General features: G+C 24.6%; 7 protein-coding genes across 7 annotated transcripts; 5 read left to right on the top strand and 2 right to left on the bottom strand.

Moving 5' to 3' along the window:
• Positions 1 to 426: 426 nt before the first annotated feature.
• PCHAS_1021300 (14-3-3 protein, putative) lies at positions 427 to 2,064 on the top strand (the record flags this gene model as incomplete). The annotated part of the gene is made up of 1 exon (XM_731892.2): positions 427 to 2,064. The coding sequence occupies one exon, from the start codon at positions 427 to 429 to the stop codon at positions 2,062 to 2,064; it is 1,638 nt and encodes a 545-aa protein (XP_736985.2).
• A 531-nt stretch (positions 2,065 to 2,595) lies between these two features.
• Positions 2,596 to 4,167, bottom strand: PCHAS_1021200 (nucleolar GTP-binding protein 2, putative; the record flags this gene model as incomplete). Its single annotated transcript, XM_016798370.1, has 1 exon — positions 2,596 to 4,167. The coding sequence occupies one exon, from the start codon at positions 4,165 to 4,167 to the stop codon at positions 2,596 to 2,598; it is 1,572 nt and encodes a 523-aa protein (XP_016655588.1).
• Positions 4,168 to 6,775: 2,608 nt separating this feature from the next.
• Positions 6,776 to 8,464, top strand: PCHAS_1021100 (ankyrin-repeat protein, putative; the record flags this gene model as incomplete). The annotated part of the gene is made up of 1 exon (XM_741187.2): positions 6,776 to 8,464. One exon carries the CDS (start codon positions 6,776 to 6,778, stop codon positions 8,462 to 8,464), a length of 1,689 nt encoding a protein of 562 aa, XP_746280.2.
• A 641-nt stretch (positions 8,465 to 9,105) lies between these two features.
• PCHAS_1021000 (peptidyl-prolyl cis-trans isomerase, putative) lies at positions 9,106 to 11,658 on the top strand (the record flags this gene model as incomplete). The annotated part of the gene is made up of 8 exons (XM_016798368.1): positions 9,106 to 9,325; positions 9,506 to 10,554; positions 10,646 to 10,711; positions 10,814 to 10,871; positions 11,033 to 11,106; positions 11,226 to 11,255; positions 11,396 to 11,455; positions 11,632 to 11,658. The coding sequence occupies 8 exons, from the start codon at positions 9,106 to 9,108 to the stop codon at positions 11,656 to 11,658; spliced, it is 1,584 nt and encodes a 527-aa protein (XP_016655587.1).
• A 767-nt stretch (positions 11,659 to 12,425) lies between these two features.
• On the top strand, positions 12,426 to 16,902 carry PCHAS_1020900 (serine/threonine protein phosphatase 7, putative; the record flags this gene model as incomplete). The annotated part of the gene is made up of 16 exons (XM_016798367.1): positions 12,426 to 12,660; positions 12,843 to 12,981; positions 13,077 to 13,203; positions 13,292 to 13,384; positions 13,514 to 13,639; positions 13,738 to 13,817; positions 13,961 to 14,121; positions 14,213 to 14,293; positions 14,381 to 14,898; positions 14,989 to 15,146; positions 15,231 to 15,535; positions 15,627 to 15,983; positions 16,135 to 16,238; positions 16,344 to 16,448; positions 16,532 to 16,692; positions 16,788 to 16,902. 16 exons carry the CDS (start codon positions 12,426 to 12,428, stop codon positions 16,900 to 16,902), a joined length of 2,865 nt encoding a protein of 954 aa, XP_016655586.1.
• A 354-nt stretch (positions 16,903 to 17,256) lies between these two features.
• PCHAS_1020800 (conserved Plasmodium protein, unknown function) lies at positions 17,257 to 21,522 on the top strand (the record flags this gene model as incomplete). Its single annotated transcript, XM_016798366.1, has 4 exons — positions 17,257 to 17,304; positions 17,453 to 17,495; positions 17,581 to 17,660; positions 17,776 to 21,522. 4 exons carry the CDS (start codon positions 17,257 to 17,259, stop codon positions 21,520 to 21,522), a joined length of 3,918 nt encoding a protein of 1,305 aa, XP_016655585.1.
• A 149-nt stretch (positions 21,523 to 21,671) lies between these two features.
• PCHAS_1020700 (conserved Plasmodium protein, unknown function) lies at positions 21,672 to 25,436 on the bottom strand (the record flags this gene model as incomplete). Its single annotated transcript, XM_016798365.1, has 2 exons — positions 21,672 to 21,772; positions 21,926 to 25,436. The coding sequence occupies 2 exons, from the start codon at positions 25,434 to 25,436 to the stop codon at positions 21,672 to 21,674; spliced, it is 3,612 nt and encodes a 1,203-aa protein (XP_016655584.1).
• Between the last annotated feature and the right edge of the window lie 1,924 nt (positions 25,437 to 27,360).

The following is a 27,360-nucleotide window of genomic DNA, read 5'->3' as shown; positions in this document are numbered from 1 at the left end:
TTATAGCTATATTTTTTTTTTCACTTTATTTAAATGGCTATTTTTCTGAACAATGCATAATATTTTTGATCGGGGGAATAAAATTCATTAAAAAATAAAAAAAAATTGGTATATATTTTTTCTATTTCCGTTTTACTTTTAAATGGTTATCTTATAAATATGTAACAAATGTAGAGAAACAGTTGTTTTTAATTTATTCTTGAAATTGTACAATTTAAAAAAAATTATGACATGTTAAAAGGATGGTAAATGTCTTTTTTTCATTTTAGCCAAATAAAGAGCATAATAATGATCTTGTACTTATATGCTTAACAACAATTATTTCGCTAAAATTTTGTCAAATTTTTGCAGAATTTGTATGAATGATGTATAAAGGTATTTGCTTTAAAACGTGAAAGTAAAAATATATTTTTTTGTTTAACAAATATGAAATCTCCAGACAAACGAGGTCATAATGTTACACGGGTTTCTCCTCTTGCAAGCCCCAAAAATATAAATTTAAAAAATGAAAAAAAGAATAACCCAACTGATAAGGGCAACCATTGTGTAGTACATAAAGATGAAGGGAAGAACAAAGTGAAAACTAATATAAAAGAAATTTCAGATAAAAATATAATAAACCGAAAAATGAAAGAAAAACATATGAATATCAAAAATAAGGAAAATGAAATAATGATAACTAGCGAAGGAAATAAAAAAAAAAAAATAATAAATAAAAATTGTTCTAGTACTATTATCAATATGGAAAAAGACGATTTAAATATGAACAAGTTATCACCACATTTTATAGAAAACAATAGAAATAACTTTGATACAAATTTAACAAAAAGAAGAGTAAATATAAATAAAGTAAAAAATTATAAAAAAGCTGAAGAATATCATAGAGCCAAAACAGTTGAAGCCAGAGGAAAGACAAAAAATGATAGTCTCCTATATGAAAACAACAAAAAAGAAAGTTGCAAAACTAAGAAAAGCAAAAGTTTTCATACAATTAATTATCAAAATAAAGAAAATGATTTTATGAATTCTTCATATTCGTCTCTTTGTAATGATGATATTTTAGGGCCTTATTATGAAACAGACATAAATGTTGAAAACCGTTACGAAGAGACTAACGAGATAAATAAGGAAGAAATTGAAAATATAAAAAATAAAATTTTAAATAAATATAATAATCTAACTAGTGAATATAATAATAAGTTACAAATGCTAATTTATAGTAGCATGAATAAAAATTTAAAGATAAAATATGACAGAGAAAGTATATACGCTTTTATGAAACTTGCATATAAATGTTCTGACTATAAATATGCAATTGGATGTGCAATATTATTATTATTAGACAGATTGAATAATCAACAAATTGAATTAAAAGAAATAGAAAAAGAAGAAATAGAAAATACAATAAATTCATATAACTATTATAATATTATGTCTTATAAATATGCATTTAGAGTTTTTTATAAAAATTATACATTATCATTAAAAGGAAAAAAATGCGAAGAAACAAATGAATTTTCAAACAGTTCTACAAATGGTTCCTCAATATATATAAAAAAAAATATATGCAAAAATATTCGATTTAAAATAAAAAAAGAATTTTTACTAAATTGTGAAGTTATTATAAATATAGTTAATTGTATAATTTCTACAATACCAAATGATAATGAAAATAAAATTTTTTATATCCATTTAAATGCAAATCAATATAAAATAGTATCAAATATAACCGATACTGGTGTAAAATATAAATATGAACAGCTAGCTAAACATGCATATAAAAAAGCTTTTGAATTAGCATCCATACATTTACAACCAATAGATATTAACTTTTTAAGTGTAGCTAGCCATTATATATATTTTTTATACTCTAATTTAGAATGTGAACAAAAAGCTTTAAAAATATGTATAGACGTATTTGATAAATCTTCAAATCTTTTGGATCAAATAGAGGATGATAAACAAGCAGATAAGTGTGCACGAATTTTAAGTAAAATGAGATATAACATAAAACGATGGTCTAAAAAGTTAAACAAAAATAGCATCCTTTTTTTAAAATTTTAAAAGGCAGTCCTAAATATACAATCTTATAACTTCCTATTACATCTTATGAATATAACAAATATGCATTATTGTTTTATATACAATTTTCAGACTTTTTTTTATCATTTTTTGCACCGTTTTCCGTTTTTTTATAGCTACCTATTAAATGGGGTCATATATTTACATATTTTCCCTTTTACACAAAACATGTATATTTTAACTTTGGTTTGAATTAAGGAGAGGGTATCATACGCATGAGCTGAAATACCACAAGTTCTCTTTATATTTTAAAACAATTGATTTATGTTAATAAAAATTTTTAATTAAAAAAAAGAAAGAATAGGCTATATATGCATTGACAAATTAAATAGCATTACAGTAAAAAAATTATGTAAAAAAAAATGAAAAGTAAATAAGCACATTCAAAAATGTCACTTTGAAGTGCATACATCATTGATTATTCAAGAAAAAATTGTTTTATATATTTTTGAACATAATAAGGGATTTGGATTTTTTGCAGATTTTTCGTTTGCAAATAATTCGATTTATAAATTAATTTTCATCTTCCTCTATTTCTTCTTCACTTTCTGCACTGCTTTCAACATTATCTTGGGTATCAATGGGTTTTTCTAAATCTACAAGGGTGGGTTCTTCTTCTTTTGTTTGTTCCTCTCCCTTTGCGGGTTCCTCTCCCTTTGCGGATTCCACTCCCTTTGTGGACTCAACATATTCGTCTGGATTAACATAATATGGAATCTTTCCTTTGATCCAATCATTGATCAAAATTTTGGACACAGAGATAATATCTGGTTCACCACCTTTAAGAAGTTTTCCCGTTTTCTTTGCAAGTATTTCTAAAAATTCTTCAGAGTTTGAAAATGTTAAATCATCTGGTAATTTATAAAGATTAAGTATAAGAGATTTATTAACCATTTTAAAGATATCATCAATATAATAATGTGGATTTGTAATTTTTTCTAATCGCATTGTGCATCGTAATATTTTATCTGAATCTTCGATATCATATGGAACAATACCAGGACAATCAATTAAATAAATTTTATTTGTTAATTTTATAAATTGCCAATATTTAGTTTGACCAGGTATACATGCAGATATACAAACAACTTTTTTTTTCAATGAATTAATAATTGCACTTTTTCCAACATTTGGATATCCTATTAAACCTATATGTATATGTTTTTTTTTCATATTTTTAAAAAATTGTGAATATTGTCTTATAATATTAAATAAATCACTTTTTCCAAATGGATTATTTATAGATGCATGATAAGCAATTGTTGGATATTCTTTCGATAAAATCTTAACCCACTTTTCTGCTACTGATGTTGGTATAAGATCTACTTTATTAAGAATTAAAATAATATGCTTATGGGCTCTATCTTTTTTTAAACTTTCTTCTAATTTTTTACATCTAGTACCAATAGGATCTCTTGCATCTAACACTTCTAATATTATATCAGAACTATCTATTACTTTATATAATTCGGTCCATATTCTTTTTGATTGACCAATTCTTAATAAATGATCTTTAATATATTTTTTTTCTACATTTGATTTTTTATGAACTAATGAATTATCTTTATCTGTTTCATAATTTAATATTTTTTGTTGTGCATTATTAGCATATTCTTCTAAACTTTCAAAATTTAATTTGGGTTTTTTTCTTTTTTTGTTTTTACTATATATATCATTATAATTTTCGATTTTTAAAAAATTTTCATTTTTATATTTTTTAGTTACACAATCTTTTTCATCTTTTAATAATTCCATTGGTAATTTTGATCGTTTTATTACAACACTAAATGGATCATTTGTATGTTCTTCTAATTTATTTCGAAATATTTCTAATTTGTTTTGACTTATAGTTCTTGTATTGTTAAACCATTTTATACTTGGTTCTATTCTTCGTACTTCATTTATTTTTGCATTCATTTGTTTTAAATCCGCTTTTGTTCTATACATTTTTAATCTATTTAATTTTTCTTTTGTTTTCCTTTTTTCTTTTTCTTTATTTATTGTCCTATTATCCATTTTTACATTGGATACAGAGCTTTTCGCGAAACGCGCGCTCCCAAGTTTCAAACTCCCCTTTTTTATCATTTTACCTGACTTGTTCAGAAAAAAAAAACAAATAGCCAAATATCCACTATGATATGCTTATTTTTATCTCTTTAATATTTAGAGAAAGAGTAAATAAAGCATATTACTTTAAATATAGTATTCTTAAAAATTAATAATGATAAATGCCTTTTAATATTGCTTAAATATAAGCAAATATATATTTATAATGTTCAGGCATTTATATATAATCTTTTTATGCATATAATTTTTTGTCCCTTTGGTAAATCCAACTTCATGATTTTATTTTACTTTTTTATGTTTTTTTTTTTTTTTTTTCAATTTTTATATTTTCAAAATATCCTGCTTATGAGGCTAAATCTGTTTTCTACCAACATGTTATTCCATTAAATATTTTTTATTTAATATATATACTATTATATTTTTTTTTACTAATCCTTTTATTATACATTATAGTGCATATAATATTGCATAATATTTTTTATTTTTTTTTTCCACCAATGAGTATATTTTTATATATGCAAAAAATATTTCATTTTATCTACATATTTTGTTCCAATTTATTTTTGACTGAATTGGCAATCCCAAAAATAATAATTATTTCTATTTTTCTATTTTTTTATTTCCGCTTTATATTTTTAATAGCATAAAAATTTCCTATCCCAAACCTTTGATCTATATATATACATATTAATGGTTACTCCATTTTAGTAGTAAAAATGGGGTACCCAAATTCAGTCCAAAAAATGAAAAATGCATATATATAGGCGATTAAAATTGGTCTATATAATGTATTTTTATTTAGTATTAATTGAAACACATTACATACAGTTTGTTTATATTCATAAGTATTTGCCATCTTTATGTATTTTTATTTATGAGAGATGGACAAAAGAAAACATAATTTCTCCCTAATAAATAAACCTTTTCATTTTCCTCATCAATGTATTTGTTTTAATACAAAAATAACTATATTATATACATATTCATTCCTATATCACTAATTAAATAAAATGATCGGAGAAATAATTAGTATGACCAAAACATACAATTCTTAGCTAATAGCTATAATTTTTTTTTTTTTTTTTACTAATTATGACTCAGTCATGCAAATACGAAAAAGTACTAAAAATTATAGTTATATCTTTTATGAAAGCAAATTTTAAAAATGATATATTTTTTACATACTATAATAATATAAACCTTTTTAAATATTTGGGAATAACTGTTTTGTAGAATATCATAAGCACCCATGGGGTGTAGAAGGCAGACAAATTTGGTATGACATGGTTCCATTTATTTTCTGTACATATATGTATGCATAAAAGCGTATTATTTAAATGTTATTTTGTAAAAAATATACAACGATGAGATTGTAAAGGAATAGAAATGTATATTAAATAAATACATGTTAATTGAAAAGTCATGTGTTAATTTAAAAAAAAGTAGAAGAATAAAATACTATGCACTTTCAAAGCACGAATTTTACGAAAGAATACAACTTTTTTTAAAATTTCATTTTAATTGGTTTAAACTTTTTTTTAAAATAATGGCTAGTAATGCTATTAATTTGTTATAATTACAAAAATATTATTCACATGAAATAATTTTTTATGATTTTACCCAAATTTACATGAACTGGTCAGAATAAAACATATGTATTTTTTGTGTCAAAATAAAGTGATACATTGACACTACGTATTTCGTTTGCCCCATGTAAAATATTTAAAAATGTAGATGGTTCCATTTATTCGCACTGTGTTTGCCATGTAAGATAGCATGCAACATTAGTTTGTTTTTATTTGTTTTTATTTTGGTCACTTTTGTGCATATAGTATGCTTAATGGTAAAAAGACAAACCAAAATATATTATAAAAATATTGTCTTACTTTCATTCTATATTTTTTCCTATTTTTAAAGAAAAAATAAAATTGGGATTTTTGTTTGCCTATACACTATTTTGGCACTATTATTCTAATAATATCACTTTATTTTATGAACAGTCAGAAAAAAAAACATACCTACAATTACGCTACATTTTCGCACACGCATATTTAGCAAGTAATAAAATATTTTATGGTAAAAAAAAATATAATAAAAATAAGACGAAATTATGAGCATATTCAATATAATTTTAATTCCTATTTTCCATGAAATATAACTACATTTAATGTCAAAATGTTTTGTTTAATATATGATTATTTTGACTACTTATATTTGTTTGTTAATTAATTTTATTTATTTTTTTTACTAATAATATTTATGCATTGTACATGTAATTTTTTGTTTCATGAAATAAAACTTATAAATGTTCTACATTCGTTCAATCTTATTTTTATTTCTGAACTGTTCATTATGGCTAAAAGGAAAACAAATTAATTTATTCTAAATTACAATTTTTCATATTTGTGCTTTTTTACATTGATGCCATATAATGTGATAGGTCTTGTCCTATATACACTTGGCACTTTGTCTTTTCTTTTTTGTCCATATGCCCAATTTTAAATAAATGAGAAAACTCTAAATTGTTTTACACACAGTTGGCAACTCGCTTTGTATTCCCCCAAAATAAAATAAATACAAAATAAAAATCCCATTATTCGTTGAGGTTAAATGGCTATTGTATGGGATGCTCATAAGTAAGAGTGGCATGAAACCAATGGAGGAACAAAATACAATAGAAAATAAGAACAATATAAAAAACAAAAAGCAAATTCCTAGGAAGCGAATGAAATATTTAACATATGCAAATAATAAAAGTATATGCAATTTTTATTCTTCGCCTTGCCATTTTGTATATTTGATGAGCCAAACTAAGTGCACTAAAAGTTATGGAACTAAAAATAAATATAACTTAGTTCGTTTTGCAAGCTTAACTGGGTTGACAAATATGAACCAATCAGCTAGCCAAATGTTATATAATGACAACATGGTAAAGGGGTATCCCTCCAAAGGTACGTCTACAACAGACCCATGTGTGCCTCATATATATGCCGATGAAAAAAAGAAAAAAGGAATTTTGAAAAATGAAAAATGGAATAAAAGAGAAAAAAAAACAGTTCGTATAAATCTATGTTGTGATAATAGTAGTGATAAAATTGGGGAATGTTTTATTTCGATAAACAAAAAGGAAATAAATAAATGCAAGATAAAGAGTGCTGGTAGTTTACCCGAAATAAATTCTAAATCGTATGATAAAAATAGGAGTGTTATAAGCATATGTGAAAATTATGAAAACCGAAGAATAATTAGTAGCAATAGTTATGGTGACGATTTTACTTATAGTGATTTAGATGCATATATGGGTGAATATATGGATAATATAGAAAGTGATTCTTCAATTGCTCCATTTGATTTAGAACCCATACATTTGGCTAGTAATGATGGTAATATAGAAATAATAAAATATTTGTTAGCATCTGGAATAGATATAAACAGTAAAACAAAAATAAGAAAATATACAACATTACATATATGTGCATCTAAAGGAGATATAAACACAGTAAAATTTTTAGTAGAGAATAATGCAGACATAAATGCATTGTCATACAATAATGAAACAGCATTGTGGTGTGCATCTATATCGAATCATTTAGATGTATGTAAATATTTATTACAAAATGGAGGATTATTATATTTAAATAAAAAAAGAGATTCAGTATTACATGCTGCATCAACTATGGGGAATTATGAAATCGTAAAATTGTTAATAGATAATTCAGCTAATATTACACACTTAGATGGAAATATGTTAGAACCTATACATTATGCATCTTTTGAAGGACATAAAGGAATTGTGAAAATATTAATGTATAAACAAATCGAACAAAGTTTAAAAGAAATAATGAATAAAATTATATATAATATGAAAAAATATAATGTGTACACAAAAAATTTAGAAACGTATTATTATTTTAAATATAAATCAATTATTAAAAAAAAAACAATGAGTAAAATATTATGTTGTGCTATCACTTCAGAGAATTATAAGTTAGTAAACTTCATTTTAAAAAGAGGAGCGAATGTAAATTATTTTGATATACGTTTACAATTATTTCCAATACATGCTGCTGCAGTAACTGGGAATATAAAAATATTTAAATCCCTAATCCATAAAGGAGCAAACATATTTGTTAAAACTCCGTGTAATAATTTACCTATAAATTTAGTTGAGCATATAGAATTAAGACAATATATTTTACAACAATCTCGTAAAATAAATCTAAGAAATGCTTGGATAATACGAAATAAAAAATCGGATCATATATTATCACGTTTATCATATGACACCTTTTATCATTTATGTTTATTTTTCTAAAGTTATAAAAAAATTATAAATATAATTTACAATAAATAAATATAATAAATTGTATATTTTATAATAATAACCATCTACATATATTTTTTTTTTCATAATTGTTATCCGTAATAATAATATTTTTACATAATTTTCCTTATTTTTAATTATAAAAAAAATATATTTTTTTTTTTTGAATTGTTTTTTCATACGCTTTAAAAATTGTTAAGTTTAACAAAAAATTTTGTTAATTGTGATAATTATAATTTTGCAATATATTTTCAAAATTTTAATGTCTTAATTTATAATTAACTTTTATTATTTTTTTTTTTTTTCCAAATTTGTAATCTGCCTATTTTCACCATCGTTACTACGATATTGTGTGACGGCCATTCCCACTTTTCTCAAACTCGCTCCATTTCCAGTAGCATAAATAAGCTAACTCAAATTTTGTTTCCACCTTTAAAAAGAAAAAAAAGCGGCTACAAACTCGGGAACATTGCGCAAGCAACTGATGAACTATTAGTTCGTTTTAGAAAATTAAAAAGTAGGAAAATAAAACATTCTTCTAATAAAGTATAGTCCTATTCTATCCACATATCTATCTAGCTATAACCCTTTTTACTGTATAAAAATCAAAGTATAAAAAATAACAAAAAGAAATGTCGGAAGTTTACAGTGTTGAGCCTAAAACATCTGGAAAAGTAATTATATATACCAGCCTTGGCGAATTGGAAATTCATCTTTTTAGTAACGAATGCCCAGTAGCATGTAAAAATTTTATTCAGCTATGCTTAAATAATTACTATAATAAAAATAAGTTTTTTCGAGTTATCCCAAAATTTTTGATTCAAACGGGGGACCACACCAATACTGGATTACGTAATACAACCTTATGCCTGCATGAAAAAAATATGTGTTCATATTTATATCCTAAATAATGAAATAATAATAAACAGAATAAAAATATATCACATGTGCATATTCTTTATTACGCTTTGAATATTACAAGTTTGGTAAACCACATATAAATATTTTTTTTTATACACATCTTATTTGCAGATAATGAATATGCCTTTAAGGAGCCTTTCCCAAATGAATGTAATAGTCGATTAAAGTTTTTATATATGGGATGTGTAGCTTTTGCCAATTTAAATATAGACAATCCTTCGAATGGTAGCCAATTTTTTATTACCCTTGATAAAGCTGAATCCTTAAATAATAAAAGTACTTTATTTGGAAAAGTAGCTAAGCATAGTTTATATAATTTAATGAAATTTAATGATATTAAAACTAATAAAAATGATGAACCTATAGAAGATGTTCCATATATTGAATATATAAAAGTTATTGAAAATCCATTTCACCATTTAATTCCTTCTATTAATTATGAAGAAAATAAAACAAAACAAAAAAAAGACGATAGCTCGGAAACAAAACCCAAAAAAAGTCTAAAAAAAAATTTACTTTCCTTCGCTCATGAGGGAAATGATGAGTATCAGGACGAAGAGGATGAAGAAAGGGAAAGAGAGAAAGAATGGGAGAGGGAACAGGAAGAGGAAGACGAGGAGGGAGAAAAGGATATAATAGAGGATGAAGAGAAAGATATAGAGAAGGAAGAGGAAGAGGAAGAAAAGGAGGAGGAACGGGAACAGAGAGAAAGGGATAAAAAAGAAGAAAAGGAAGAGGACGACGATGAAACCGCAGAAATGATGCCTAAGAAAAGTCGAAAAAAAAATTTACTTTCCACCCCTCTTAAGGGAAGTAATGGTTATCAGGACGACGAAGATGAAGAACGAGAAAGAGAGAAAGAATGGGAGAGGGAACAAGAAGAGGAAGACGAGGAGGGGGAGAAGGATATAATAGAGGATGAAGAGAAAGATATAGAGAAGGAAGAAGAAGAGGAAGAAAAGGAGGAGGAACGAGAAGAGAGAGAAAGGGATAAAGAAGAAGAAAAGGAAGAGGACGGCGAAACGGATGGCGAAAACGAAATGGATAATGGAAAACGACAGGGTAAAATAAATTTGCTGAAAAAAAAAACAGCTGAAATAGAAAAATTAAACCCAAATAAAAATAAAAATGTCTCATCCTTAAAGAAAATCACAGATTTAGTAATATACATATGTGCATATAAAATAATATACTGAATAATTGAACAATCGTACATTAATTCGTTTTGGCTATTTCAATTTTTTTATTCAGGACGAGGAGTACATAAAGAAAATAAAAAAACACAAAAAAATGTCCAAAAAAGAAAGAGAAAATGAGGTTATTATTATTTTGTCATATATATGAATGAAGAAATGTAAATTTTTACCTTTTTCATGATGTTATATTAATATGTATTTTTCATTATTTCTTTGTTTATAGTCAGTTAAAAAGTTAAAAGAATTTGATAGTCGGCTGAAGGACCTTTTTTCCAAGGATGGTTTGAACAAAAAATGACTATAACCATGCATAAATAAAAACGTGTTTAACAAAAGCACGAAACTTGGCTTGCTATTACAAGCTAATGCCATTTCGAACAAAACACAACCATATATATGTGTGCACATTTTACATCGTGACAAACTTATGCTCATTTATTAGATAGCAAACATGGTGGGTCAAAACCCGACTGGATAAACACAACAGGATTGAAATTCCGCATTGATTCCTCCAACGTAATAATTTATTGTAGTTATATAATATGAATGCGAATAAAAAAACGAATTTTTTTCTGAACAGTCATAATTTTTTTACACAAAAATATGATTATAATTTTTTTTTTATTCTTTCACAGGCTTATGACCATGAAGACCTTAAAAAAAATGTATGAACGTTCATAAAAAATTGTCAAATATGTGTGCACACGGATTTTATCCTATTAATATGTTATTGTTCCATTTGATTAATATATCCTCATAATTCTTACTTTTACTAAACCATTTTTTCTGATTTTTTTAATTAAAGGTTGTGGATTCGATGGATAATGAAAGGAAAGAAACTTACAACCCCAATTTTAATATGAAAGTAAGAAATGCATATATTATTTACATAATAATCGAAAAATATATCTCATTTCCTGTGCTATACATATAATGCATGTAACCAGAAATGGTGATAGACGATATGAATAATAGTGTTAAACAAAATACAATTTGTTTGGCATATGATATGTAACTTTTTTTTGTGACTTATTATTACAGAAATATAAGAAGAAAGGCGAAAAATAATGAAAATAATAAAATGGATTTTTATATATCTTAAAGGATATTTATTTTTTCCAACCGTATATATATTATATATAATGATATATTTTGTGTGTAAACGAGTGTTTTGTATTTCTTTATATATTCACCTTTTAACATTTTTTAATTTAAATATTTTCTATTTTTCTGCTTTATTTATGATGATGATTATTATTATTTTTAATACACTGATTTGTAACTTGACAATTGTGTTATAAAAAAAAAAATAATTTGGTGTGTATAATATTTTTAAAAAATTTTTAATGTCCCTAGTACATGCATTATAAACATATATATAATATTTTTTTAATTTCAATGATATAATTGAAATATTTTATCTTTTAATTTTTATTTTATATATAATATAAAAAAATAATACTTATAATAAATAAAAAAGGAAAGAAAACTAAAAAATAATCAAATAATAAATGATGTTTATCTATGTGGAGAGTTAGCATAATGTGTTCGCCATGAGATTTGTTCTATATATTTTTGTTTCATTATTTTATTTTTTTGGATGCAGTAATAAAGTTAAGTTATTTTTTTTTTAAATAACAAAATCCAAGATATGTAATAACACAATTTTATCTTTTCTTATCTTTGGTATTGTACTGAAATACCAACCATATATACACACATATATGCAATATATGCATACACACATTTTATCAAATTTTTTTTGTGTGTGTTTGTAAAACAACTATGCTTATTTTGTATATAAATAATTATAAATAAATTATTTAAAAAAAAATATGGATACTTATAACGTTAAAGACACTGTTATGGTATATGGCCACAAAGCAACAATTCAAGCCATTGAACATTTATCCGATGAAAATAATAAAAATGAAACAAACAAAATATATGCAGTGAAATATTTAAACAAAAATGGCTATACTGATGGTACATATAGGGGAAAGAAAATTTTTACCCCCAAAGACGGATTAATAGTAATATGCTCCCATAAGTCTATCAAGCCATATAATCGTAATTTTACAAAATTTTAATATATTTCATAAATAATTATTATAAATTATGTTTGCCATTTGTTATGTTATCTTGTTTGATATTGTACTATTGATTTATTGGTTTATTTATGGATCGTCCACATATTGCTGTCCATATAGTCAGACAACTAATGTTACTGCTCTTTAATTTTGCATTTACAGCGGAGGAAAGTGCTTGCATATTGATACAAAAAATATATCGAGGATATCATGCCCGAAAAGAATTTCATACAAACGTTTGTTGCAAAGTTTGGAGAAAGTTTGAAGACTTACATGAAAATATAGTCCTAAATAATCATGAGTAAGAAAATGATGAACAGTACCTGAATAAGTGGATACTAAATATGTGTATATATTCCAAAACTTATGCAATGAAATGTTTTGTTTTATTTCCAGAGAAATTTACGTTCCCTTAATGAAAAAAATCAATGAAGATTTGCAAAATGGCATTATTCAATTTAATTCCAAGTATTTCTCAAGTAACTCGCGTCAATTTTCTTCTGGTTCGACTATCTCTTACCAGGTAATTCATCAATAAAAGAAAAGAATTATATATTTTTTCTATTGTTTAGAATTGTTTGAAAAAAATAAATATTTTATATTTTTTTAAGGTGTCTTGGGATTCGAACATTCCAATACTGAAGGATAAAATAAATAGGAAATTTGCCATGGAGCTTTTTAATTTTTTACTAACCACAAAAAATGTAAGATATAACAAATGGGATAATAAAATTGCATTTTTCATGATTCATCACTTTTTAGTTCAACATGGGTATAGACACATTTTGCCATAACATACATATTCAATATGTTTATTTTTATTCACCTTTTAGTATGTACTTCCTATCAGTATGGTATATAAAATTCTAAATGCAACAAAAAAAATGCTCTCTGAAAATATCAAAAGTTCTGTATTAAATTTGGACCTAGACAAGAAATCGAAAGAGACAAAACTGGTTGTAAGTTAATTTCAAGCTGATTAGTATTTATATTTTTCACCCATTTTATATTTTATCAACATATGAATCTTCAAAAATTTTCGGCTTTTTTTTTAAAGGTGCTAGGAGATGTGCATGGCCAACTAAATGACGTCTTGTGGCTCTTCAACCGATTCGGATTACCCTCGTCAACCAACATGTTCGAAAAAAATCTGAAAAAAATCTGAAAAAAAATCTGAAAAAAATCTGAAAAAAATCTGAAAAAAATCTGAAAAAAATCTGAAAAAAATCTGAAAAAAATGATGAAAAAACGCATATATTTATTTTCACCTTTTTGTGCAGCTACATATTTAATGGTGACATTGCGGATAGAGGGCAAAACGCTGCAGAAATATTTTTGCTTTTATTTGCCTTTAAGCTAAGTAATTATGATAGTGTAATAATTAATAGAGGGAATCATGAATGCTCCTATATGAATGAAGTGTATGGGTTTCACAATGAAGGTATGGATTTAAAAGTTCAAAAAAAATATTAATTTATTTAATTTGTATATATATATCATCTTGGACATATGCAATCTTCCTCCTTTTTCAGTCCTCTCTAAATATGATGAATCTGTATTTGACATATTTCAAGAAATATTTGAGCTACTAAGCTTATCAGTGAACATTCAAAGTAATTACAAACATATTTTAACTCGTTTGTATTATTCTATATTTTTCCATTTGTTATAATTTTGGAACTTCTTTACTTTTTTGTTAGATCAAATATTTGTGGTGCACGGAGGGCTGAGTAGGTACCAGGATTTATCAGTGAAGGATATTGACAATCTTGATAGAAAAAAACATGAAATTCTTCATCCTGAAAAATATGAAGATACAATAATTTTTGATTTGTTATGGTCTGATCCTCAGAAAGATAAAGGTATTGGAGGGAATGCAAGAGGAAATAATTGTATAGCTTTTGGACCAGATGTAACAGAATCATTTTTAAAAAAAAATAAATTTGATATTATAATTCGATCACATCAAGTTCCTAAAACATTAAAAGGTATTGAAAGTCATCATGAAGGAAAATGTATTACTTTATTTTCTGCATCTAATTATTGTAACAAAATAAAAAACTTAGGGGCAGCTATTATATTTAACCAAGACTTAACCTTTGAGGTTCATGAGTATATGTCTCCCTCTCTTGATGTGATTAGGGAAACGTTTGAAGAAAACCAGAAGCTGCGGGAAAAGGTTTTAAACTCGTCCAACCTTTTGGAGGTCGAAAAAAATGTAAGTCAAATGGGAAGTATCTCTCGCCAATCATTTTTCATTTACTTCTTTGCACACTTCTTCATTCGCTGTTTATTTCGCCCCGCTTAGGAACAACGAAACGCCAAAAGCATCCCACCCGATGCAGCACTGAATGATATACTGAACTTTTTGAGCACACTAATATGTAATGAAAAAAATAATCTTTGGAATAATCTGTATGAAAAAGACAAGGGAAACACTGGGGAAGTGCACATAAATATATGGAGGTAAGCATTTGAAATAGTTTTCGTGAAAGCATCTGTTTATTTTTTATGGTTAACACATGAAATGGCATGCTTTACTTTTTGAAGGGAAGAGCTGGAAAAACTTACTAAAGCGAAAAATGTGCCATGGATTTATTTATGTAAAAAATTTAAAATGATTGAAAATAATCATGTAAATTATAATAATATTTTAAGTCGATTTAAAATTAATTATGATCCAAGTAAAAAATGTTTAAAATCCGAATGGAAAAACGAATGTTTTGAGCATTTATATGAGGCCTTACTAAAGGCAGATTTGAGTTTAAGAGAAACCTTAATGATATTTGATAAAAACTTAGATGGCAAAGTATCTTTTTCAGAATTTGAACAAGTCTTAAAAGATTTAAACATCAGTAAGAATTCCTTTGTCAACCTTTTCTCATGCATACCCACGTGTCTATCATTGTAAGTGTTGAAATTTATTTATTTTTTTTCTTTTTTCAGACCTTTCAGCGGAACAAGTCAGAATATTAATGCGTATGATAAATAGCAACTCATTATGTAACAAAAATAGGGTTCAAGAAAATGATAAGATAGATGTAGCTGAATTTATTGGTAAAATGAGAGTATGCTATCGTTTGGCTATAAATAAAGAATATATTAACAACGAAAAAGTTCAGAAATTAATTGAAACTATTGGAAAACATATATTAGCTGATAGTTCAGAAATTGCAAACTTTCATTATCGTTTTTATGAAGAACAAGATGAATCAGAAAATGCGGATAGACGAAAAAGATCTAGCGTAATCAAATCTGTTGCATTGTTTCAAAAATTTAAAAATTTTGACAAGTTTGGAGACGGTAAAACTTTTTGCAAACAAATTAAAAAAGCATTCCAAATTTGTCATTTCAAAGTTTGTCATTTCACGAGGACTCTTTTTTTTTTTATTCCTCACCTTTCATATTTTGCAGAATTTTTTCAAATTTATTTTATTTTAATTTTTATATATAGGTTACCTAGATTATGCTGATTTTGTAAAGGCAATAAAAAGCTTTGACATGAAAAAGATAAATAAAGAGGCGGGATTTGAAGTGAACGATGAAATATTGTTGGAGGTAAGTATTAGCATATGAGTGTGCAGGACTAAGCATTTTTTCAAACCAGTATACAACTACTTTTTCATGCATATTTCGTAATATACAATTTTTATTTTCTTACAGCTAGCTAAATCGATAGACATAACAAAATCGTCTAAAATCAATTTCTTGGAATTTTTACAAGCTTTTTACGTTGTCAATAAGAGTAAATATTCTTATGTCGACGAGGTAATTACTTGTCTTTTCTTTTACACTATTTCGTCATATTTTTATGTCATGTTTTTACATTTTTTTCGCTTTTTGTTTGATAGATATGGTGCCATATATGCACAGTCATATATGAGAACAAGGTTGCTCTCAAAAGGTGCATAAAATATTTGGAGGACAATTTTCACGGGAAAATTACGAGCGTCCAAATTAGGCACATACTGCTAGAACTGAATAAGTTGCTGCAGGAGCAGAAGCACTCGAAGTAAGAAAAAGCAGAAACAAATGAAAACAAAAATTGTAAAAAAAAAAAACATCATTCATTAGTATTCACTTTTCTATATTTTGTGCCATTTTCAGGAGCAAGCCACTAACGGAAGAACAAATAGATCTTTTGTCTTACATCGTTGAAACAGATGATTCGATTAATTATGATGAATTTTTTAATTCATTCAAGCCTGTCTATTATATATGATTAAATAGTTGGAGAATGCACACATATTTTTTTTTGAAAATTATACTATAACGTTTTCACTTTGTTTTTGTGTGTACCTACAAAAATGCAGAAAAAAAATATATATCACAAGGGTGTAATATATGATATAACACATCATTTTTTAATTTAAAATTTCTGCATTTTATATTTCATATTCTGTATTTTTATTTATTTTTTTTTTTGTTTGGCTTTAAAAAATGTATAATAACATTTATTTTATCAACCTTTATTAATTTTTTATATTTTTTCGATTTAGCATATATGCATTATATATATGTTTGTACATATTTTATTAAACGCGATAATGAATAAAACTTAAATTATTTTGTAAAAATGCCGAAAGTGATAGAGGAACTTAAATTGTTCTTAACAAATTTATCAGTAAAAAATGAGAAAAATAAAAATTTGTAATATATCACAATGTTAATTCTTTTGCATATTCTGTATTAGACAATGTATGGCTTTAGAACTTCAAAATGAAATCATTTATTATTACTATAATTTTTCTTTTCATGTTTTATTTTTTAAGAAAGGGTCCGATACAGTTGATACTAGTGATTTGCTGAGCTCAGGTTTGCATAAAACAAACAAGATAAAAATACAAGAAATAATGTAATCCATTTCTGATAAACAACTGCTACTTTTTTTGATCTATAGGTGTGGCTGATGAATCAGTTATTTTGAACATTAAAGAGAAACTCGGAGATAGTCCTTGGAATATACAAAAATTAATAGACGTAAAAAAAATAACATATAATATGTATTTATTCAATGTGCATATATTAGTGTATATATTTTATATGAAATTTTCAAAACCCTATAACCTTGTGGTGGTGCTATTCTTATTCATAGCTTGGGATTGGAATAATTGAAGAAAAAGAAGAAAGGTATGGAGAAAATTATGAAACTGATGAAGGGCAAGAAAATGAACTTGAACATGAGCACTATAGTAGTGATGACCTAATATCAGAGGTAGAAAGAATAAGCATATGTGATAGTGATATGGAATATCAAAAAAAGTCGCCAGAAAAAGAGGAAATAAAATATATAAATGAATCATCTCGTGAATATGTCAACCCGATTGATGATAATTTAAAATTTATATCATATGAACATGCAGAAGAAATGTTAAAAATGATGATACAAGATAGTTATATAAATATACATCCAATTGCTAAAGAGTTTATTTTCTTAATAACTTTTGTATTTAATTGTATAAGAAAAGAATGTTGTAAAAGCAGTTCTATAAATTTTGAGCAAAACATGATGTCTAAAAAGAAGAACATCAATATGCATAATAATGATGAACAGAAAAATAATGTAAAAAAAAATATGAACAAAAAAAAAAATTTCATAAAATTTATGAACAAGCTAGGTAAACAAAATAATATTTTTTTTAAAAAAAAAAAAAAATCACCAGAAAAAAAAAAAATTAAAATAAATGCTATCAGTAATAGGAATTATGGTAATGCCCATTTAAAAGAGGATGCTATGTCTAAAAATGGTAATTATAATGACAATGATTCGAGAACAAATTTTATGAAATATATTTACAACAATTCAAGAAATAACAATTATCAAAGTGAACTTAGTAAATTAAACACATTTACTTCATATAACTCTGAAGCACAACCTCAAGAAGCCGATAGTATAAGAAAAGGAATCTTTGATATAAATGTAACGTCACACATGGACAATACCAATAAAGGAAATAATTATGAGCATGCTAGCAGTAATGATAATAATTATGACAATAATAAATGGAAACATGATAAGTGTTTAAAAGATGGCACATTTTTAAGCCTTCTCGAATCAGAGAAGTGTGAATATAATGTAGACGATATAGAACATGCTTTTAGTCAAGAAAATATGAACAAAGTGTGTGAAATTTTATATAAACACCTGAACAAAGTCAGGAAAATGGATAATGATGAGCTAGCTAAAAAAAGTATAAATATTATAATGATACTTTTTTATTTAACGAACAGGTATTTTGGAATTTATTTTTTAAAAACTATTAATATGTATGTCGATCTATATTATATTAATAAACAATTTAAAGAATATAAAAACAAAAATGAAAATATAAAAAATAATCTTAGTAATAAAATAAATAAATATTTAGAGCAATTAAAAATAAGCGAACAACATGTAGAAGAATTTGAAAACTTTAAGTTAAATTATACAGAGTTAAAAAAAGAAAATGAGAAATTAAAAAATGGTAATAATATAATTCAAAAATTAAAAAAAAAAATTAATATTATAGACAATGAAAAATTGATGGTAATAAAAGAAAATGAAAAATTAGAGTTAATCATTAAAAAAAAAAATATATTAATTGAAAATAATAAAGCAATAGAAAAGGAAAGAAAAGATGAAATAAGCAAAGCAAATAATAAAAGAACTAAGCTTGTCCTAAAAAAACATTTCCCTTTATCAGCTAAAAATATATCTAACACATCAATACCTACTATTACCACCAATAATTACAGTAGTGATAATATAAACAAGCATACCGAATTAGTAAACAAAAATATAGAACATGGAAAAATATCTAACAAAATAATAGGAGGGAATATATTAGAAAAGTTTTTTGAAAAAACAAACCCAAAAGGTATAATCAAGCATGAGAAAGGAACACAAACAGTAGGGAGCTCCATTATATATGAAGACAAATTGCTAGCTTATCAAAATTCAAAATCAGAACAGGAACAGTATATGTCCACAAGCCATAAAATAGAAAAAAAGAGTGGCATGTGCATATTATGTGAAAACAAAAAAGATTATAAAATGTTGCAACAAAGTGATGAACAGTTGGAAATTCATAAATTGGAAAAAATAGAGCAATCCAGAACAATTTCAACAATTCTCTATCCAATAAAAAGTGAAAAAGTGTCAAACAAACATGTAGAAACATTAGAAATAGTTAACGAACTTATTAGCGTACCAAACTATAAAAGTATACTAAGTTATCAAACCGGAAATTATTGTTTCCGTTTTTCATTGTTTTGTAAAAAAAATCAAAATAAAATTTTAATTAAAAAAAATTTAAAAAAATATACAATTTGTCTAAATCCACCAAATGTGGACATACAAGATAATAGTTACTATAACATAATTGACATGAACAAAAAATTATTAATAGAAAATATATTTTATTTTGTAACTAATAATATTTCATTTTTTGGCGAATTTTTATTTAATTCAGATTTACTTCATGCTTGCTTGAGGTATTTCTCGAATAATTTTACTGGCATTAATAATAGTGGAAACTTTACTATTAGACATAATTTAGTAAATAACGAAATAAATAATTATGTTCTTCCATTTATTAATTACTTTTTAAATATATATATGTGTGTATATAAAATAAAATATAACATATATTGTTCCTACAAAGAATATCCCCATTGTTCTGATCCAAATCATGTAGTTAATTTATTTAATTCATATTATTTTTCTAATGAATATTTTATCGAACAAGAACGTAATAAATATGCCTTTTTTTTGGAAACAGATTTAAGCGAAATTTCAAATACAAACAAAATTGTAGAAAATGTAAAACGGGAATATTATAACATACTTGGCATAACCATATTCAATGAAAGAAAAGTGAAATACAATGAAGAAAATAGTAATAGCATACCAAATAATCTAAAATGCTGCAATAATAACCTTTTATTTGATATAAATAATTTTACAATCAATCTTACCAGCCATGAGCATTATGAAAATAAGTGCTTGCAAAAAAAAGCATATATATACAACGACATTGACAAAATGTGTAAAATTGGGATGAATAACAACAAAACTAAAAAGACAAAATTGATAAACCAATTTAATTATGAATTAAGCTCTAAAGAAAATGACGTATGTTATCAGGTCCATAGTAAGAATATATTTATGTCCAAATTTGCATTTTTAAAACCAAAAAAATGGAGTATAAAATGCAAAAATATGAGAAAATATATTCAAAACTTAAAGATGAATAAAAAAGACCTGAACAAAATAGCTAAACAAAGTGATAAACTTTTTGAAATAAATTCAAATAAGTCTATTTCAAATTTACAATTTTCAGACTTTTATGTAAATATAAATGGACAGACAACATTTAAAGTTTCAAACTTCAATTGCTTATGTCATTTTTTTAATTTTTTTAACAAAAATAATAATATTTATTTGAAAAAACAAAAAAAAGTTGCACACAAAAATGTTAAAAATATTATGAACGGCAATAATAAAAGTGTTAAAAAAAAAAAAAATTCTGACAAAGGCATAAATACTAATTATTCGAATGATTTATTACTAAGTAATTTTCTTCAATTGTTATATCGATTTGTTTCTTTTGTTTTTATATCTTTTCTTGATACATATATGTTAAATAATTCTATATTTTCCTTTTTTACATATCTTGTATTTTTTTTTGTATTTATTGTAATTTCACTACTAAGAAGTGTAATATATATAGTTAGTATTCCTTTGCATAATAAAATAGACATACAAGATTCTTTGGATTATTTTTCAGTTGCTTTTATACAAATAATAAATTATGTTCATACTTTTTTTTATCAAAATGAAGATCTTATTGAATATATATAATATTGAGTGTGCAAAAATGGAAGAAAATATATTTGTGTCCCTATATATATGAACTCGTATGCATATATATATTTTTTTTTTGTATTAAAATTTTTTATTTTAAATGGGAAACTTATTTTCCTCAAATTTTGTTTAATATATTTTATATACTACATTGTGGTAGTTCCTTTTCTTCTTCTAAATATGTGAATTTTTTTTCTGTGTCTATTCATTTTTAGGGTATGTGTCGTTAAACGTTTTATTTCTCGATCTATAACAAAAAATTATAAAAATTGTAAAAAATGTGAATATAACTCTACATAAGTACCATCACAAAATATGTAATGGGGCATACACAAACGAATATGTAAATGCTGGTGTGTCTATAAATATGAATAGGTTCAAGCCTTTATAGGCTCATTACCATTTTTAAGAAAATAGTTTTGTCCATTGTAAATTACACTATTTCGAGGTTGCAATTTTTCATAAGCTTGTTTAACTTTTGGTAAAAATATATTAGGCACAACACTAATATTTGTATGGTATTGTAATTTTTTTTTTGCATCCTTTTCAAAACTATTAATATGTCTATTTTTAAAGATAATTTTTTGTTCTTTTTTTTTATTAAATAAATAAAAATTTGTATAAAATATATTTTTTAAAAATGTAAGTATATTATTACAATTCTCAGAAATATTTTTTTTTATTTTGTTAATAATATTATGATCACATTTTTTAGCTACCCAAATAGTATTTCCTGACGTTTCATTATATTTTTTTGAATTACTACCATTATAGGATTGAAATTTTTTACACTTTTTTATGAAATTTATTTCTCTATTTTGAATTGAATTATTTGTAGGAACATGGATATAATTATGGTTTCCTTTTTTTAAGTGTGAAAATGGGATGTAACTTTTGTATTTTTGTTTTTTCACTCCAAATCGTATCATATTCTTTGTACACCTTCTCTGGTTCTTTACTAAACTTTTTTTTTCTTCGCATCTCTTTTGTTTGTCTTTATATTCACACCAATTTAAATAAAATACTTTTTGCATCAAATCATTTTTAATTCTATTATTTAACGAATTGATCTTTAATTTTTCAATAGGGTATTTATTTATAACACCATTTATTTTTTCATGACTATCAAGACATTTGTTGATATACGTCTTGTCTAGGTTTGACAAATTTTGAACGTTTGATAAGTTGGTGATGGTATATTTGTTATCTTTACTTTCTTTACATTTTTCAACTAATATAGGAGATGGTTTGTCTTTACTAAATTGTTTATTATTACTATAAGCCTCATTAGTTTCTTCTATTTTCATGTCGTTAAAAATGCAATTTTTTTCTGTTTTTAAATTTTCAAATGATGTATTTATTTTATTGTCTTTATTTTTATCTTGTTCTTTGATAATATTCAAAGTATTGTCTTTATTTTCGATCATTTTTATATCCAAATTTTCAAATGTCCCTTTTTTATTTTCCAATACATTTGTTGAGAAAAGTGCAGTATCAGCTTGTTGTTCATTTGTGTCTTTATCTATTCCTTCAACATTTTCATTGTTACTACAATTTTTATCGATTTTATTTCCTTCTTCATAATTTGAGTTCTCTTCTTTATGCTTACAAATATCTAGGGTATTACCTACAACTTTTAGTATCCCATCATTGTGTTTCTTTTTTTCAATTACCTCATCAAGAGACTGAAATGGTTTGCTATTATTATGGCTATCAGAAATATTGCTTGATTTGGGAGAAGCTTTAAAGATTTCGCTATTTTTAACTTCCCCTATTTCATTGTCTTTTTCACTTTTAATTGGGGATGTAAATAATAGATTCTTTTCTTTTTCCTTTTCTTGTGTAGAACTACTTTCTACACTTTTACGGGGTACATTATATTTGTTCATATTGTTTGTTAATTTCTTTTGTTGTTTTAAATATTTTTTTAGTAATAAACTATTATCTTTATTTCTCAAAAATAATTCATAAATATTTTCCCCATCCAGATTGGTACTACATTCTCCAGTACTTCCTGAGCTTCTCTTTTTCATTTCCTTTACTTTTTTTGATAATAAAAATTTTAATTTTTTCAAAAATATAAAAAAATAAGATTTCGAATGAAAATAAAGAGGTCTCTTTATCTTGTTAATATTAATTGTTTTTTTAATAGACTTTAATATTTTGTTTTTTAATTTTTTTACTACCCTTTTTTGTTTTATTATATTATTTATTTCAAAACTATTTCTATTTTCGTTATAATATGTTTTATATGAATTTTTACTAGAACATAAAGATGTATTATGTTTTTTTTCCAGCATTTTATTACTATAGTTATATTTAGAAATAATATTTTTGATATACTTACACTTCTCAGCTTCTTTTTTATCTGCAATTGTTTGAAAGTCTAGATTTGTTTTGTCAGCCTCTTCAATTAGATCTATTTTTTTCTTTTCTTTTGTACCTCGAATTTTAGAACCCCTTTTAGTATAAGACGAAATTGAAGAAATAAGATCCGATGATGAAGACACATTTAATATCAATGAGTTGTTATTCAAATTGTCATTTACAATAAACATTTTATTTATTTTTAAATCGTTTTCATTAGTAGCAAAAGAATTGTATTTTTTTATTTTATTTAAATAATCATTTTTTGAAGTACTATTTTTTATTATACTTTGGTAAATTCTTTCATTACTTTGCTTGTTAATACATTTTTTTTTTTTTTTTTTGTTCTCCCCATTTTTTGCTTCTTTATTATGACTATCGTTACTATTTTGCTGTAGCTTTTCGTATTTTTCGATGGAACCTCTATTTTTCATTTTTTCCACTTTTTCCACTTTTTCCGCTTTTTCCACTTTTTCCGCTTTTTCCACTTTTTCCACTTTTTCCGCTTTTTCCACTTTTTTAGTTTTTGTTTTCTTTATTGATTTGTCTTCCCTATGGTCACCAAAAGATGGTGTATATTTTTCCTTAGCAATATGATTTTTTTCAAAGTTCAGGCTTTCATTTTTTGTGCTGTTTTTTTCATCGTTATATCTAAAAATTATATTTGTCGTTTTTTTTGGTTGCACAAGATTAGTATTACTGTCCTTGTTAGCTTTACTATTCAATGTTTTATAGATTTGTGATTTTTTCATATTCTTTATGTTTTGTATATTTTTAGTGATTATCTTGTGTTTGTTAATTTGGCTAGTTCTATAGCTATACACATTTTCTCGGCTCTTATTATTCGCTACATTTATTGTCATGTCATTACTACTATTACTACTAATGCTGCTATTTATGAATTTTATTTTGGTGAGTTTTGTTTGTAAAAATTGTTTGCATAATTCTTTTTCAAAGGAAGACACCTTTTTTGATGATATATCTTCATTATCATTATTTTTTATAGAATTAAGTTTTGAATTTATTTTGTTTATTTCTTTTTTATCAACAAATAAATTATTTTTGCTATCCTTTCCAAGTGTAGCCTTATCAAACTTGTTAATATTTATCTTTTTTTGTTTTCTGTTTTTTCTTAAAGTTTTTAATTCGGTATCTATATGTTCTTTCGTTGTATTTTCTAAACGATTATCTTTATAATTTATACAAAATGAATGATAAGGAAATATATTTTTTTTTGTTTTTTTTATATCATCTTTGGATTGTTTTTTTTCATTGCTTTCCATTTGTGAAGTTTGACTTAGGTTTATTAGTTTTGTTTTTCTTAAGTTTTGTAATATATGTAATTTTTCATTTTCTGATATAAACTTATTTTTAACAACCTTTGTCTTTTTTTCATTTCGTCCGATATTACTTGTTGTTTTTCTTATACCCTCCCTGCTATCTATATCTAATAAATTTGCATATTTCAAATGAAATTCATTTTCGTTACTTTTAGTTGTACATGTATTATCTTCCTGGAGGTTTCGAAAAAAGCCACTCTCCATTTATCCTTATTTATAGATATATATATTTTATAAATTCAAGAGAATGAAAAAGCCTAAAAGACCATTGAATTTGCAACCGCTTTAGCTATTTTTCGAAACTAATTATTTACCTGACCAGGAATATTTTTTTTATGCTTTATTTCTTTATGTCGCTAGTTAGCTATTATGTATTTGCATGTTTTTTTTACATGTCTTTTGTACTTTATGTATAAGTACGAAAATAAAGTTAAGAAAAATTATTAGGCTTCAAAAGACAGTTTTTTAATTTCGTGTTTATCTTCTTTTATTGTTTTTCGTTAACATATTTTTATCATACTTTTGGTTATTAAAAATAAAAAAAGTGAAAAAAAAAATATGAACAAGTCAGAATAATTAATCTTAATCTGAGTTAATTAAAATGTATTTTAATTATGTACACAATTTTAATGAGCAAAAGAAAATAGTGTTAGAGCTTTGAAGAAAGAGAAAGGTACCAGTCCTTGTGCTATCAAGTGCAGACATTATTTTATTCCTAAAATTGAATTCGTCTTTTTTAAATAATCCACCCTATTCTTACAATAACAAAATTTTGTCTTATAAAAATATATAGCCATTATTAATATGTTTTACATTGAAAATTGTTTATAAAGAAAATGAAATATTTTATATGTCCTACGACAAGAATTCATTTTTGTAATGTTACACAGGACATGCAACTCTATAGAAATAATTTTTTTAATGCTAAAATTGTATGAATATATAAAACTCAAAAAAAAAAAAAATAACAATATTTATATAAAACGGGCATATTGAGTATTTACTTAATAAAATGTAGACCACATAAAAAATCGTTACAAAAGCAAATCGAATTGTTGGTGAACATGCTTAGACAGTTAACATATTAAAAGTGTTTGTATAAGCCCTTTCAAATGATACCAAAGCACATTTCGAAATTTATTTTATTCACAATTTTTCTCGTAGAAATTTATAGTTAACATTGATGTGAAAAAAAAAATAATAGCGATATGGTGGCAATCCTATCGCTCTCTATATACCCCGTATTTTTCACCCTTAGACATGTTACTAGGATTCTTAAAAATAAAAAAAATATTAGACAGTCCTATATATAAATATGTGTGTTGTAAAATGTGTTTTTTTTCTTTTATTACCATATATTTTATTATACTATCAAAATAGTGATAATTTATTTTGGCTATTTTTCCGTTTAAATATGAAGGTTAAAAAAAAGGGTATACGTTCAAAATGGTTTATATTCCAAACCTTGAATAGATATATTGAAATTGTAAAAAAAAAATAAACTAAATATGATTAGACCTGAATAATATTAACATATATACTTTTTTCTTTTTAAATAAATACATATATATACGTATAAAATGGTTATATAGAGAGAAAAATAAAACTATCCTATTTCAATGCGTCCATTATTTATTATGCAAAGCTACAAAGAGTAAATATAAACAATAATAAACATTCATATATATAAATATGTAGAAAAATAAATATATAATATATATGAATTTGTATAAAACAAATTGTATATATTATATGAAAACTTTTTATTTAAAAAAAATATTTATTTAATTTCAAATTAAGAAAAAAAAATTCAGCGTATAAATATGATATACATGTGAATCTTCTTATTTTACGCTACGAGTGAATAAAAAATTCTTGATTTTATTTTTTTATTTTTCATTTTTTGCAACTAATTTCTTTATTAATGTTTTTTTTCTATAGTTATATTTGCAAACAATTCATATTTTTGTTTTTACAAAATTAAGTAAATATATATATATACAATTTTTTAAACTTAACTTTGTTATGTTTTTTTTTTTTTTTTTTAAATTTTATGTTTTGTTTTATATCCATTTATATATGTATATAAATGTTGTCATTTTTGTGTATAGAAAAAGTTAAACCTTTT

The sequence above is a fragment of the Plasmodium chabaudi genome (genome assembly GCF_900002335.3).
Source record: "Plasmodium chabaudi chabaudi strain AS genome assembly, chromosome: 10".
NCBI lineage: Eukaryota > Apicomplexa > Aconoidasida > Haemosporida > Plasmodiidae > Plasmodium > Plasmodium chabaudi.
Note: the sequence above shows the minus strand (reverse complement) of the source record. Positions and strands in the feature narration are given on the sequence as shown.